The sequence below is a fragment of the Chiloscyllium punctatum genome, chromosome 8, assembly GCF_047496795.1.
Source record: "Chiloscyllium punctatum isolate Juve2018m chromosome 8, sChiPun1.3, whole genome shotgun sequence".
NCBI lineage: Eukaryota > Metazoa > Chordata > Chondrichthyes > Orectolobiformes > Hemiscylliidae > Chiloscyllium > Chiloscyllium punctatum.
In genome coordinates this window covers 80057390-80074388 of record NC_092746.1, presented here as the reverse complement: position 1 = coordinate 80074388, position 16999 = coordinate 80057390, and the positions used below count along the sequence as shown (strand labels likewise).

At 40.9% G+C, this 16999-nt stretch overlaps 1 protein-coding gene across 3 annotated transcripts in view; it reads right to left on the bottom strand.

Moving 5' to 3' along the window:
• Window positions 1-6011, bottom strand: part of LOC140480693 (voltage-dependent L-type calcium channel subunit beta-2-like) — a 349445-nt gene extending 343434 nt beyond the window's left edge. For 2 of the 3 annotated variants that reach the window (XM_072575913.1, XM_072575917.1), the window contains exons 1-2: window positions 5635-6005; window positions 3880-3972 (exon numbers count right to left, since the gene is read on the bottom strand). In XM_072575913.1, coding sequence (XP_072432014.1) covers window positions 3880-3972; window positions 5635-5703 — 162 coding nt within the window. In that variant the 5' untranslated portion in view covers window positions 5704-6005. Of the gene's footprint in view, window positions 1-3879; window positions 3973-5634 lie in introns of all 3 variants that reach the window. The other variant, XM_072575923.1, reaches the window with a different exon arrangement.
• Window positions 6012-16999: the final 10988 nt, after the last annotated feature.

Below are 16999 nucleotides of genomic sequence, written 5' to 3'. Positions count from 1 at the left end.
CTCGGTCCAACCCGTCCATACCGATCAAGTTTCCCAAATTAAACTAGACCCACTTGCCTGCATTGGGCCCATATCTCTCTAAACCTTTCCTGCTCATGTACCTGTTCAAGTGTCTGTTAAGTGCTGTAACTGTATCTGCATCTATCCCTTCCTCTGGCAGTTCACTCCAAGTATAAACCACTCTCTACGTGAAAAAGATGCCCATCAGGTCCCTTTAAACTCTTCCTCCACTCACCTTAAAATTATGCCCCATGTTTTTAACTCCCTTACCCTAGGGAAAAGACCTTTGCTATTCACCTTATCTATGCCCTTCGTAACTTTATGAGGTCACCCCCCTCAACCATCTCTAATTAAAGAAGCCACAGCCTCTCCTTTTAACTCAAACCCTCCATTCCCAGTAACATTCTGGTCAATCTTCTGAACCCTCTCCAATATAACAATATCCTTCCTAAAGCAGGGTGACCAAAACTGTACACAGTATTCCAAATGGAAACAAAGATTTTAAAAAAGTACTAAATATGTAGAAAAAAACCCTTATGACAATAATTTTTCATGTAGTCCTGGGAATTTGGAAAGAATAATTGCGGGTGACAAGTATCTAACCTCTCAACTGGACAACAACTGTGATGCAGCGTGCTTATACAGCAGTAGGTATCTGAATGGGTTAACTGTCATCACAAGATAAGCTCTGCTCATTACAGTGTAAAAGGAATGGTTCTAGGAGAAGCTGGCCAGTTTCAGTTCAGTGCTAAATTCTTTTAGTTAAACAATAATATAAATTTAAGTCTAACCTAAGATCACAAGAGAGACTTATGTAAGTCATAGTATGTAATAGCTAGTTACTTTACATATGTATCAAACCTACTGATTACCATGACTATGCCTCTTCTGCAAAGACTTCTTGTCAGTGTCCCTCTTCACTTGGAATCAGGAACTCAATACGAAGACTTGTGGGAATCTACCCAAAAGATCTTAGATGAGACCACAAGGTATAGAAGCAAAAGTAAGTCATTTAATCCATTCAGTCTCCTTTATTAATCAATTAAATCATGGCTGATATGATAATCCTCACCGACTTTTCCTCATAGCCCTTGATGCCCTTGTTGACTAAAAAATTCTACCTTTTTCAGCCTTGAATTCATTTACGTCAATGTTGACAGCTCTGCAGTAAAGGAGAAAATGAGGACTGCGGATGCAAGAGATCAGAGCTAAAAAATGTGTTGCTGGAAAAGCGCAGCAGGTCAGGCAGCATCAAAGAAGGAGAATCAACGTTTCAGGCATAAGATTTCCTGAAGAAGGGCTTATGCCGAAACATCGATTCTCCTTCTCCTTTGTTGCTGCCTGACCTGCTGCGCTTTTCCAGCAACACATTTTTCAGCTCTGCAGTAAAGACGTCAACAGGCTTATTACCTTCATGGAGAAAACTCTTTCTCGTATCAGTCTTAATATGGGTGACCCCTTACTCAGATTATGCTTTCCAATTCTAGACTCTGCCGCAAGGTGAAACAACCTCCCATTATCCACCTTAAAAAACCCTATAGGAATTTAATGAGTTTCAATAAAGGTGCTTCTCATTTTTCTAAACTCCAGTGAATACACATCCAACTGATTCAAACTCTCCTCGCAAGAAAATCCCTTTTTACCTGGGTTCAATTTAGTAAACCTTCTATGGACTGCCAAAATGAGTGTATCTTTCCTCAGAAAAAGGGACCAAAACAGTTTGCAGTATAGGAGGTGTGATTTGATTATTACCTTGCTTGGTTTTATGAAAACTGCCCTATTTTAATACTCCATTCCCTTTTCAATAGAGGACCGCATTCCTGTTGCCTTCCCTATCTCAGGGAATTTCAGATGGTACTATCATCAACCTACACCACATTGAACAATTAACAAGGTTGGTGAATTTTAAGCAAGATTTGCAAATCAGCTTGGCAATAGAAAATGAAAAGTAATCTTAAAATAATATAGCGGTAAGAAAGAAGACGGGAATCATTTGGTCAGATAGCAATAAAATGGATAATATGAATTGAGTCTCAGAATAATTCGACAATAAGGAATAAAACTCAAATGGCTTCCATTCAATGTTTTTGGCTATAGCTAATACCAAAAGTAATTGTTTATTGCATTCTTAACAGAAAAACCATTAACTTCAAAAACAGGTCATGTTCCTTTTTGTTAAGTTACTTGCTGTAATAGTCTTATCAGTGTGCTCATCAAAACAAAAGTTAATCTTACGAAAATTCTGTAAGTTGTCAAGTGAACAATATTTTTGTGTTACTTTTACAACTGTTGCATGCAGAGGAAATTTAATTAAACCTGTCCCTGTCAGCACTTCATCAAAACAGATGCGAGTAAAAACATTATCAGACACTCTAGTTAAATTTTTAGCATGACTTAATGTATTTTCACACTCAACTGCACTAGCTGCTGTTTTCAGACATTTCACATTAACAGCAACTGTACTGAAGTACATTGATAACTGGTTTTAGGGCTATGGTTGACAACAATTTAAATCATAATTGAAATTACAACTGCCTCTCGTGCTTTTAAATTTAAGTTGCAAGATGTTAGCTTCTTAAGCATTCAAAGTCTTGCATTTTCATTGTTCTTCACTGAAGAGTTTTTTTTGCCACGTTTCGTGTTCCTGTTCTTTGACAGTGACAAACACACTCACATGGTGTGATAACATAATCCAACAGAGGAAGTAGTTTTTTTTTATATAAGTTGCTAATGGTATTTCACACCATGTCTTCAATTGCTGATGAGTTTGTTTCAGAAACCAGGCACCAAGAGATTTGTTGGCACCATTTTGCTTTCAAACAAGTATATAAAAGGGGATGGGGAAAATAGTAAGAAGGTTGGATATTGACAGCAAATTAATATATCCAGACTAGGCACACTCAGCAACAAGCAACTGTTTGATATGACAACACAATTCTACATCACAACAGCCTCTATTAGTAACTTCAATTAAAGTATGCTTTTATTGCGAATCAAAAGGATAAAATAGTCCAACATGAACAGGCCTGATTTGATGAGCCTGGATATTTGAAAGTGTCCTTGACAGCCTGCTCAGTCTAACATTAATACACTGAAGAAAATGAAATAAATAAAACCCCAATTGATTTTGTTTCATGTTGTGCTCTGCCACATATTCGATCACACTTCTGCAGATATATCTTTAGTCACTATTTCACACTATTGTCTGCCTTCAAAGCCCGATATGTTTTGCAGCGTTAGTTGGCTGCTGCTACTTGCAACATTTTGTTTTATGTTTCCCAGACAGCTGGTATCCATCATGCCTGTTTGATATCTTGTCACCTCCTTTCCAGCATTCAATGACCAACAGATCATTATTTTATATTTATTTGAGATTAAAACAAATATGTTTTGTTTTGGGGAATGTTGGAAAAATTCTTCCTTTTCTCCATGTTAATGTTTCATATGACTGAAAGAACACCACAATAAATAATTATTTATGGACACTGCCATCATTAAAGAAGTCACTCCAGATACCTTGTAAGATTTATATTATTTAGCCAACACCTTTACAATATTCAAATTAAAAGTAACATCTCAGGGTTTCCAATGATGTAAAGCTTTTTTAAATATAAATACTGAAGCATATCTAAAGACAAAGAGAAGTAAAATCTTGGAGAAAGTAATGGTCAAGATATATACTTTAAATTTATCACAGTATTTCAGTCATTGTTCAGATTCATTCAATGAAATCACAAATGGCCGATTTATTATGTGCACACAACACAATGACTCCTATTGTTTAGATCTTAAAGTTATGCTGTTATTGTCGGAATTATGACTATTTGTAGAATAGTTTTTGTCAAAAAGCAATTACAACTTATAAGATCTGCATCTTACCTGTCTTACATAGCTGTTAGAGGTGGTGTCTGAGGAGGTACTCCCGTCAGATCCTTTAAATCTGTTTTTCCTAATTGCGCCTTTTCCAGACATCTGAGAGAAGCAATAATAATAATAAGGCATAATCACCTTCAGGAAGTCAGTCTTAATTCTCAGTCTAACTATTAAAGGCAAAAGAAATAAAATTCAAACAGCCAAAAGGCGTCCTTCTGTGCCATCCAAGAAATTAAAAACAATATTTCTGAGAGTTGGCTACAAAATTTAAACCCACAAATATACCCTAATCCAACACCAAACTCAAATCAGAAAATAAATTGGCCATTTTGCAAAATGATGAAAATGCTGCAATATTTGAGTCAATTTACAGAAGAAAACACTAAAACTGCATATTCTAACAATTTAACTTGAAGGAATATGGTAATTGATTAATTTGACAAAAAATGCATTCGCTGCTCCAACCTTACACATGTCTGTTACGATGAAAATTAGCCATTATGTAAAATTCATAACTCTGACCAAAGAAAAATGGCCAGTTTAAACTGATATACAATGTCACATTCTCTTTTACAAATACACTCCATGTAAAATCTGCTTAAAATATTGGTTTGAAATCATTCTTTTTTTTGAGTCCATAAACTGTTGCTCTGGAGGGATCTAAAATCTAACATATAGTGCACTGGTTTATAATCTGGATACAAGTACACTGTTGGTTACTTCTGTCAATAATGGGGCAAACTCTACGTGCTATTGAGGAGAAAAAAAATCTTTTATTATGAAACCGAGGAATTATTATCCTAAAAGAACCTCCAATAAACTTTTGTTTCACTTGACTGGAGAGGCTGAAAAGCATCAGTCAGAAGCAATTATTGTCAAATAGTGTCATCACAAATTTATGGTTAAATAATAGTCAAATACTTTTCTCAGGACCCTATTCAAAAAAAATTCAGTGCTTTGATGATGCATTATTGTTGAAAAAACATTAGATATTAAAGTCAATGTTCTTTTATTTTCATGTAAATGAATGTAATATGAACCAGGAGGACACCATTGCCCAAACTACTTGCACTTAAAATTCCTATTACATATTTTCCCACAAGCAATTTGACCAATTATAACTCATGCTAGAAAAAAGTGAATATAAAGCTTTAGCATTAAGTAGGAACTGAGAAATAGTGGGGAGAACTTAATTAATTTGGATTCTACTTGGGATGTATAATTAGAGATTTTCCTGTGGGGTGGAAGACGTTCGATCAAATGCCATTCTACCCTAAAGAGCGCAGTGAGTCTATCAGGTAGCTCGTAGTAAGGCAGTGAACAAAAAAAAAGTCTGATGCGAAGTTCGCTTCAGTTTACCTGCTTGTTAACAGGGAACATTGTTCAGTGTGAAGATCTCTGACTGGTGGAGACAGGCAGGTTTTGACTCGATTTTTATTGACCAATAAACTTTACAGACACTCCAGACCATTCGTAAGAAGCAGGTAGAGTGTGTTACTTTGCCGTAGAGGAAACCGCCAGGTACTACTATCTGAATGGGAGAGCAGTCAATGGCAGTCTGCAAACTACTGCTTTCATTGTACAAATCGTATGAAATGGAGGTGGATCGATAGATACACATTCCTACATACAGGTGTACATATTCAAATATATATAGACATACATAGATTGACACACACACACACACACACACACACTGGTGTAAAACTACAATAAAAACTTAGGGAGAATAAAATGTCTTGCCGTCGAGCTCCGAGTTACCTGCATGCTGGGATTTTCCAGAATCCCCATCCGAATCTCCTGCGCTTTGGACATGTCGCTGTGAACCATCTGACAGACGGGGATCTTTCTCACTGAGGGGAACGCCCGCTATGGATTGATCCCCTCCAGCGGAGAGAAAGCGGACATTTCACTTCCCGGTAGCTGGTGAAATCACTGAAAAACTGGCATCGCCCCCCGAGCCCGTGAGGGAGGGAGGGAGAGAGAGAGGAAAGAGAACCCACCCTGATAACTCCCTGCTCCATCCACAAGGGGGTGGGAGCAGCACTTCACTTGTCGCCTTTGCTTGCCGTTTGCTGGCGGGGGTGGGGGGTTCTCTCAATCTGACACTGTTGCATCTCGCATCGCGGAGGAAACAAGTGCCACCTTTTTTTTCTCTACAAAAAGCAATTGTGCTTTGGTTTTACAGGGTTCGGGCAGTCCCCGCCCTCCTGGCTGGTGGGAGTTGGAAGGAGAGAGGGAAGGAGGGAGGAGCGTCAGAGCTGGCTCCTCTGGGAGGCCACATGCACCCTTCACTGATCAGACCACCAGCCTTCACCCTAATGCTGTTTCCATCACAGTAACAAAGCCCATCACCTTTCCAGATTCTGGGGAAAGAGATTAATACAATGTTGCCTATTCATTTCAGCAAGCTCCAGATCTCGCCCGTGTAAGTCTTGGTAATCATTCTCATCGTTTAAGTTGTAGACCCTCAACCGCACAGCCATACAGACATGTGCTTGTGGATGTTGCAGGCTATCGCCACTGGAGCTCAGTATGTAACCAGCTAAGAGAACGGTCTAAGTTAATATCCTTGAGTGAAATGCTCCACTCGATATTTGGGGGCTTGGTAGATGTTGACCTTAGGAGGACAACTGGATAAGGTTGCTGACAGAAAACCTTTAACTTTAACATTCAACACCTATGTGAGTGACAATGCACCCCCATCCATTTGGGGACGCCAGATTGTCAATTGAAATGCTAATAGCTCGCTAGGCTATATTACAGTGTGAGAGGATACCTACAGTTTAATTAACTATAGGCACACAGCCTCCTGGAAGTTAAAGTGAAAGCAAAGACTTCCAACGGCAGCAATTGAGGGAATTTGAAGAAAGAACAGGCAAAACAGAAGGGCTGTGTGAACTGAATTGTGTCCAGTGTGTGCTATCATTGAAATACTGAAATAGAGTCCAAACATGAACTGTTTCTCTCTCCACAGATGCTGCTGTATTTTGACTTAATTTTGTGCTTTCACTAATTTGGAAGTGATTTCTGATATGTTTGATGTCATTTCTACTGCACTGAAGGGGACTTTCTATCTGTTATTGAGTAGATCAGCATGGGTGCTGCTCACATGCTTTACCTTGAACCTTCGACTAGGAGCTGCAACTGCTTTCTTCTGGCAAACCTGCACAGCAGTTGTAGCTCACATGAGGTGTACCTAACATCAGAGGTTTTATAGACTCATGCCTGAATATCAGGACCTCAAGAGGCTCATGGTGTGCAATGCAGTCTTTTCGTAGAAAACCTACTTTGGTAGATTTGAAATAATTTAACATTTTGTCACATGTACCTAGGTACAGTGGAAAGTGGATAATGCCGCGATGCTCTGGTGCCATCTTGGATTATAGAATGAATTAGTGAACGAATTGTATAAGTGGTAAAATACTGAATAAATTATTAAATTTCTACTACTAAAAATGAAACAGCTTCAAAAGTTAATCCTTCCCTCTCTGTAGACTTCACCCTCTCTGCTCCTCCAGCTGACGCTGTCTGACATCATCCCCAGGGTCCTGGCAATGTGTTCACCTGCTTTCACTGGCACCACTGCTTCCACGTATGTCACCTTCGAGCTGGAGGTGGTCACACTGCATGGGTCCCACACCTTCTTGATGCTGGGTCTTGCCTCCGAGTTGACCAACAGGTTCCTAGCCCGTCTTCCAATGTTGCCACCCAAGATGGAGGTATATGGAGCACCGGCCTCCCACAGGAGGACATCAGGAGGAGGCTCCAGGGCAACCAAAGCAAAAAGAAATGTTACCAAGCTGAAAAGACACTGCTGAAGCCTTGGGGATGTGGCAGAACCTGTCGCATAAGCCATGAGTGGCCATGCCCCGCACTCAAGAACCAAATACTGCTGACCATGCTGCTGTCATCTTGGAAGTCCCATTGGATTTGGTGAGCTTCTTTACTAATGGCTGCTGCCAAAGTGACAATTGCCCGTAACTTCAAATCATTCCAGGAATCTACAATATACAGTTGCAAAATACAAACATGAAACATAAGTGCCACCTGGGTGAATATGAGCTGGTCAGCTTATCCAGGTTACTTTGTGCCCAATATTCTCATTGAGAATGAGGGAGCACTCCGTAGACTCTGATTGTTTCCAGGTGTACAGCATTCATGTGGGCATTAAGGCACTCCCTTGTCACCATGGAGTATTTGCGACCCTAAAGGAAGTTTTACTCCATTAATGTACTGCAGCGTGTGTGAGACCATGAAAAGATCAGCTTGAAGTTGAGTGAAAGATTCCCAGGGAGCTGCTTATTCATTCTGTGCTAATCTACCGTTTTTCAGCTTATTAGCCACAGAACAGACTTACAACCTGGCTCTTTGGAGACAAAGGCTACCATCTTAAAATGTGGTGAATGAACCCGTGAGGAGCGCGAGCAATGATATCCAACAGTGCAGCATCATATAACTGTAGCAATGTGTAATGGAACAAACAATTGGAATGCAGAAGATGCTTATACGATATTGAACAAGTCAGAAAGTGCCCTTTGACACCACCACCAGGATGTTGAATGTGGTGGTGATGTGCTGTGCTCTGCACAATGTAGATCAACAGTGAGGTTTGAATGCAGGAGAGGAAGTATCTCTGCAAAGGAAGAGAAGGAGGATCAGGTGGACTAGGAGCATGGCACAAGAGGCACAGGATGCATCAGTAGCATAGTTTAGTTTGATTATGCCATTGCACTATCTGACAACCACACGCTAAACATGCACACCCTCCGCCACCAACCCAACCCTCACACCTCCCAAAACAAAAACTACCCTGCAATTAACAACTTATCACTGTTTGAGGTATTTTTGCTTGGCTTTCTGCCTTGGCTTATCATTCTAATGTAGGATGCTACCTAATTGGCAACAGACAAAAGTTGCAAGACCAGCAAGCATCAATTTTTACCTGGTTGGAAATCTAAACAGAACCTTAACAATATAACATTTTTATGCGTGTACTCTTCCATTTATTTTGCCACTCCTCCCTGACATGGTCAGGTAGTTTCAGGCTACTCACTCCCTGCATTGACTGCCCTGTCTGACTTTCCCTAAATTTTAGAGGTGGCTAGAAACTGCACTCTGTGCACCTGAATGGGGCCAGTCTCAGTCATCGGGATGAAGTTCTATGTAAGGCTGTGACTGTGGAAAGAGGGGGTGCTATAGATGCAAAATGAGTGCACTTTGATCAAATCAACCTCCACCTCATCCCTTTTCTTCAACTTCATTCTCATTTCTCAATTCCCATTGCTAGCAGTAAATAAGGCAGCACTTTTCAAAACATCAGTGAGATATCGAATGCTCAAGGCAAGATTTTAACCAATCCTATTCAGGGTGGCATCCTGAATGTAAAGACTATTAGTAAGAGTCAGTGTGCACTGTTTGGACTGCAATTCCACAAAGTGAACGGTGGCCTTTATATCATGCCATTCACAACTGCAGGGCAGCCAATGAAATATGTTTGAATATAGTGACTTAATGCAGGAATGCAGCAGCCAATTTGATCAACATGCACCTCTTATTTTTTTCCATTATGCTCTGGTTACAATAGATATAGAGGCAGTTTGTCCGACTCTCCTGCTTCTCCAAGGCTGCCTGACCTGCTGTGCTTTTCCAATGCTACACTTTTCGACTCTGACTCTCCAGCATCTGCAGTCATCATTTTGTTCAGGAGGAATGGGGCTTCACATTCAACAACACTCAGAATGGTGCTCAAACCTGGATTAAGAGTCTCCTGCTGTACTAACTGCGTTAGTCAGACCAGCACACAGCAATCTCCCACAAGAAACAACATAACAAAGATCTGTCTTAGTGATGTTGATTGAGAGATAATATTGGCCAGGGTAATTCAGATCACTCCTTTGATCTTCTTCAAACATGGAATCTTTTACATCCATTGATAGAGCTGGCAGAACTTTAGTTTAATGCCTCAATCAATAAGCAGCACCTTGATTGTGCTGCACTCCCTCAGTATTCACTGCTCAGTAGGGGAGGAGAAGGATGGGGGGAGGGGCATGGCAGTGACATCTTGTGGAAGAATCACACTTTAGGCATATAAATCTTTGATTTTGGATTAGTGGTGCTGGAAGAGCACAGCGGTTCAGGCAGCATCTGAGGAGCAGCAAAATCAACGTTTCGGGCAAAAGCCCTTCATCAGGAATAAAGGCAGAGAGCCTGAAGCGTGGAGAGATAAGCTAGAGGAGGGTGGGGGTGGGGAGAAAGTAGCATGGAGTACAATAGGTGAGTGGGGGAGGGGATGAAGGTGATAGGTCAGGTCCCCCATGACTTGTCCTACCTGCCTATCTTCTTTTCCACCTATCCACTCCACCCTCCTCCCTGACCTATCACCTTCATCCCTTCCCCCACTCACCCATTGTACTCTATGCTACTTTCTCCCACCCCCACCCTCCCCTAGCTTATCTCTCCACGCTTCAGGCTCTCTGACTTTATTCCTGATGAAGGGCTTTTGCCCGAAATGTCGATTTTACTGCTCCTCAGATGCTGCCTGAACTGCTGTGCTCTTCCAGCACCACTAATCCAAAATCTGGTTTCCAGCATCTGCAGTCATTGTTTTTACCTATATAAATCTTTGAGCTATTTGTCTTTAATTTTGACTTGCCATGCTACCTGGCTAGGAATCTGCTCAGGCCAATGTCATGTTCAATGATAACTGACTCTACTGCAGCTGTGAATATGGCAGAGCAGTAGATGTGATCTATATGGACTTCAGTAAGGCATTTAACAAGGTTCAGAGCTTAAAAATGTGTTGCTGGAAAAGCACAGCAGGTCAGGCAGCATTAAAGGAGCAGGAGAATCAACGTTTCGGGCAAAAGCCCTTCTTCAGGACAAGGTTCCCCATGGGAGACAGATTAGCAAGGTTAGATCTCATGGAATACAGGGGGAACTAGCCATTTGGATACAGAACTGGCTCAAAGGTAGAGGTGGTGGTGGAGGGTTGTTTTTCAGACTGGAGGCCTGTGACCAGTGGAGTTCCACAAGGATCAGTGCTGGGTCCCCTACTTTTTGTCATTTACATAAATGATTTGGATGCGAACATAAGAGGTGCAGTTAGTAAGTTTGCAGATGACACCAAAATTGGAGGTGTAGTGGACAGCGAAGAGGGTTACCTCAGATTACCAGGATCTGGACCAGATGGGCCAATGGGCTGAGAAGTGGCAGATGGAGTTTAATTCAGATAAATGCGAGGTGCTGCATTTTGGGAAAACAAATCTTAGCAGGACTTAATCACTTAATGGTAAGGTCCTAGGGAGTGTTGCTGAACAAAAGGACCTTGGAGTGCAGGTTCATAGCTCCTTGAAAGTGGAGTCACAGGTAGATAGGATAGTGAAGAAGGCGTTTGGTATGCTTTCCTTTATTGGTCAGAGTATTGAGTACAGGTGTTGGAAGGTCATGTTGCGGCTGTACAGGACATTGGTTAGGCCATTGTTGGAATATTGCATGGAATTCTAGTCTCCTTCCAATCGGAAAGTTGTTGTGAAACTTGAAAGGGTTCAGAAAAGATTTACAAGGATGTTGCCAGGGTTGGAGGATTTGAGCTATTGGGAGAGGCTGAACTGGCTGGGGCTATTTTCCCTGGAGCATCGGAGGCTGAGGGATGACCTTTTAGAGGTTTACAAAATTATGAGGGTCATGGATAGGGTAAATAGGAAAAATCTTTTCCCTAGGGTTGGGGAGTCCAGATCGAGAGGGCATAGGCTTAGGGTGAGAGGGGAAAGATATAAAAGAGACCGACGGGGCAACGTTTTCACTCAGAGGGTGGTATGTGTATGGAATGAGCTGCCAGAGGAAGTGGTGGAGGCTGGTACAATTGCAACATTTAAGAGGCATTTGGATGGGTACATGAATAGGAAGGGTTTGGAGGGATATGGACTGGGTGCTGGCAGGTGGGATATCTGATTGGCATGGAAGGGTTGAACCGAAGGGTCTGTTTCTATTCTGTACATCTCTATGTCTCTATGACTACTCTTGGTTGATTAGTTCCTAGATCTTTACTGATGGTACAAAAAATACAATAGAAATTATGGTGAACGTTTAAAGGAGACTAGATTGGCCTCCACTGGAATTCTGTGCTCAATTCTGGGCACGACAGTTTTGGAAAACTTTGAAGGGTTTATAAAAGATGATGAATTGAGTTGTAAGAATGGTTACAGGGATGGGGAGCATGAGTAGTTTGGAGAAGCTGGGGTTGCTTTCCTGAGAAGAAAGGAGGATGTGAGGAATTTGAAAGAACTGTTCACTTGCCTGGTTGAGTGCAGCTTCAACAATGCTCAAGAAGCTTGATACTATCCAGGATGAAGAAGCCCACATTGAAATTGTGCCCATTAACAACCCCGATAATATCTTTTTTATTTGTTAATAATTACCAAAAGTTCAATGATCCCAGCACGAACCCTGAAAATACAGCAGTGTACCTTCTTCAGTCTGAAATAAAAATTCTGTTCTTCACTGTTCCTATTTCTTGCCATTCAGCCAACTTGCAAATCCACTATCCTTTTTTAATTCATGATGGTTTTCAAATATTCTGCAGAACTTATTACATGGACCTTTATGAAGCACATTTTGCAAAATTATATATGTCAAAACAACCTGATTACCCTGATCAACCTTTCTGTGTATCACCAAAATGAATTAGATAAGCACAACTTTCCTTTAATAAATCCATATAGGTTTACCTGAATTAACGCATTCTTACCCAAGAACATGTTTTTTCCAATTGCTGGACAAAAGTTAATGTTAGCTATAGGGGTGCCTGCCCACTGACTAGAAAACTGGTGGGAACATTTTCTTGTTCAGGACTATTACCCAATTCAATGCAAACAGGCACTGACCCTGGGCAATATCAGGCCTCCTATTGGTTTAAACCCTGAATGCTCAAATGAAAACAGCACCATTAGAAAAAGGGACCACTGCCAAAAATAGACTGGGGCTACCAACAGAATTCATTTTTGGACATCTGGAGAGAGAGGTAACTGTTGGTGAGATGGGGGTGTCAGGGCTGGATGCACATGGATAGCGAGGTGTTTTGAAAGAAAGGCAGTGTGGGGGCTTCCTGTGAATCCTGTCCAAATCCCCACTCTTACAATGCCTGGATCCTTAATACCTCAATAGGGTTCAGAGAGTCTGGGAGCAGACAGTCACTGGGTAGACTTTCCAAAGTTCCACAATGATCTCTGGTGGAAGTGCAGCAATGGTGGGATAAGGTCCTTAAGTGTCAAGTCAAGAACTTAATGCTTTCTGGGCAGGAAGGCTGCCTTCCACCCTCTGACCTAGAGCCTGATTGGGTCTGGAGGCAAGATGGTGACAGCGTCCCATACTGTCCACTTCTGCCCAATCAAACAGACTCCCACTTTAGATCCTGCCTCGTTGTGTAGTATTCATTTCTGTCCATCTTTTCCTAAAGTCCTTCCACAGCTATGGTTGCCTGAAGTTGTTGAGTTGCTTCTTTACACAGTTTTAAATCTAAAATGAATTTTTGAATGTTCTAATCCTCTGGCAACACCCCATATCGAAACAGAGCCATAAAATCATGCCATATTTCTGCAATTTCCAATCAATAACAGTGTATCTCTGTATTTCCTTGTGCGTTATGCCAAAAGTGGTATATTGGGATAATGTTTCAATGCAAATAATGCTTCACCAAATTGTGTCCAGAATGTTATCCAGTAGCAATCCATAAAGTTGAAAGCACACAAGTCCAAGATTTTCCTGTATATGAATGGTCCCTGCTTTACATTTGCTTTAAAGTGATGCTAGTTTCAAATTCATCCAGCGAGACATATCTGAACTTTCAAGTAAATGTAATATGTGAAAGTGATGCCATTACAGCGCAAGATACATTAGGATTTTAGAAAAGCTCTTCTTTCATTTATATGACGTATTTTCGAAAGGCAAACAGTATAACATATTGATTCAAAGCTTAGTCAAGCACAACTTGAAGGCTAAAGCAGCCAGAGGGATATCAGTTTCAAGATATAGATGTTCAATGAATATATAAGATTTGCAAAACCGAGTGACCTTTAGCCGTAAGTAAAACCCAGCTCAGGAAAAACATTTCCTGATTTAACCATTTATCAATATTCAGTGTTATGCCGATAGTATAAACATTGATAAACCATTGATGGCATGAATTTTTTTCAAGATTCAGAGAAAGAGGAAAATCCAATAATACAAGCAATTTCAATTTTGCACTGGTGATTTAGAGATTTCGGTTACTTAGAAGGACTAGGTAGATTCTTCTGATGATTGGAATATTTTCAGGAATCAGGATTATTTAAGGGTCCCAAAGTAAGGAGCCTTCAGTGTGCACTCGTGTGTTGTCTTCCATGGCTACAGCACCCCAGTTAACCACATCCAAGTTTGCCACTAATTATGGATGATGGGGGATCTTAAAGTTTAAGATCCAATTAAAGGAAGCACAGCTATGGAAGGCTGACAGCTTGGAGAGGAGGTTTTACTCAGGCAGGAAGGAGAGGGTCAGAGACCTCAAAACAGAGCTAATCCCAGGAACCTGCATAACCTTTCAAAAATAGAGGGGGTTGAAGTCAATAGACCCATTAGAATAGAGGATAAAGCCTTCCATAGGATTTATTTGGTCTTACATCACCATAACCCTGACCTTGGGGCATACAGCCTTCAGATCCAACCACTATCTGGCCAGTCACTGAGATGTCGCCTCTGTAGAGCTGCTGGGATTGGCAGTCAGCTGAATTGGCTCAAACAGCAGGAAGATCCCAATGGAATTCTCCCTGTTCCCCTCAATAGGCTCCTATTTGAGGATTGCTGGCCATCATGCCTGACCATCTAACTTCCAAGTTTACTTCCCATCAGAACTTCAAAACTACTGCCGGTCAATTATGAATATTTCGTGGCAGGATTTGTGCAATTTGTAGACAACTTTATTTTCTCAAGATTGCTGTCCTCAACCATAGTATGGTATTCAGAAGAATCATTGTGTGTTACCCTGTATCCAGTTTATAACCAGTTTCTCTGCCATTTCCTTGAACCTCTGTGTATCAAAATTCATCCTGCAATTTATAACCGTTCAGGATGATGAGTTATTACTGAGGGCCAGTGTAAAAGTTGAATTCCCTTCAGTGTACAGACTCAGCCGGTAGTGCTAAATTTAATATATCAAGTTCTGAATTAGGAAGGTAGCTGGACTTGAGGAGTGGAAGCACTTTGAGCAGAGTTGCCATTGTCATATGCTCCTACTCCATCTTCCATTTTACATTTTCCTAATGGCAGTCTGAGTGTGCAGGCCATTTGGTGACTCGATTGCCTGATGTATCTGACACTCAAATCCTTGACATGGAGAACCACTTAGGCAGCAAAGCCTATACACTCATTGTAGAGACACACTCCTTCAGTTCTTCTCTAGATGACCTTTGAAAGAACTGAAAGAATCTCAAAGATTTTCTGTTGCTTCTCCAGAATTGTTACCTTAGTTGACAAGTCCCAAGACTCACTATCTCCATCCAGCTGAGAGGATCCTGATCTTGATTCTACTATTCTCAATACTGTCCCTATTCCCACTATCTCACTTGAGTTGTGTACCTCAAAATGTAACAGTGTAACTCCCGTCCCAACCAAATACATCTATCTGAACTGGTGAATAATGTGCATGCATGAATTGTGAGCATCTTCATGGTAAGTGACCTCCTCTCAGGACTCTTTGTCCTGTTCTGATGTCAGCACCTGAGGGATGGTTTGACCTGTGTTAAGTGAAAGACATAACTTAGAACTGGCAGGGTAAGTGTTGTCATTTTGCAGATGATAAGTTTTCAGGAGATGCCAGCACACGTAGTCGGGAGGCTCCCATCTCTTCAAAAGTCAGCAAGCATTCGGCTTATCTCCAGAACCTCCTCCACAGCAACTGTTAAAATGTTCCCTTTCCAGCAAGGAGAAAAGAAACCCAAAGAATTCTGATATGAGAAGGGGAATGTTTCAGGTGGATGGAAGGAGCTCCATGTGAAGGACAGGTTTGACATTGCAGTCAGTGAGGCTGAGTGTTAGTAGTGGTTGGTCAGTTAGGGATGTGAATTGGTACCTCCACAGAGAGGGAGAGGAGTACCTGCACCTACAAAATTGTTGGTCTGAGGAATCATATGCAGTAGAAGGCTAAGGAGGGTGTGACGTGTATGTTTGCATTTCAGTGTGCTGTGTCAATTTCCTTTCCTTCCCTGATAAGGTTAATGAAGCTGTTGTGACACTGAATTTAGGAGCACGGCACCATACTAACTCCAGTTGACCTTTATGTCCATTTCCCACCATAACCCTGTTTGTTCTCTGAGGATGGCCATGAATGAAAAGTGGAAATTAGACTTTGTAAAGGAACAGGAGGTGAGCCTCATAGATGACTTGCACTTGACGAGCGAAAACTGACAGAGTTTATAAAGAAAGAGGGTTTATTGTTGTCGAAGACTGGAAATCAGTAAGGTGATGAGGAAATGGATAGAATCAATTTTGATGGTTGTGATATTCATGAGCACATTTTCCTGCATGTCACCCTCTTTAGGTTTTGGTCTTAAGCTGATGTTTGCTGCTAATTTCATTCGCATATATTTCACTGATTCTTGACTTCTAGTTCCCACTTGATTTGGGTGTTGTATATTCCCTTTGTTGTGAAAATAGTCTCAGTTATTAATGAGACTAACATTTTTTTAACATGAGTTAACCAGCAGCTTATTTACCTTTCACCAGGTGTAAGTCAGAGATCACTTACTTTGTATTTTTCATTTTTCGAGTTGGCACAAACCACGTTTCCACTATTTCTTCTGATATTTTTTATCCATTCTTGTACTACTACCATTCAGTTCCTGCCTTAGCTCTACACTAATCCCTCCATCCTCAATCTCCATCCTCTATATAATTTCTAATTCTCTTCCCCACCAACTTTCCTGAATAAAAGAATCCTTGATGAGCATTATCTTTCTGTGACTCACTCTATTCTTTATTTCAGACAGGTTTTCTGCTTTAATAGTTGCATTTACTTTTTTTAAAAGTATTTTTTAAACATGCTTTCTTTTTATTTATTTGTATTTATTTATTTTTGAATATATTCAGCCTTGTT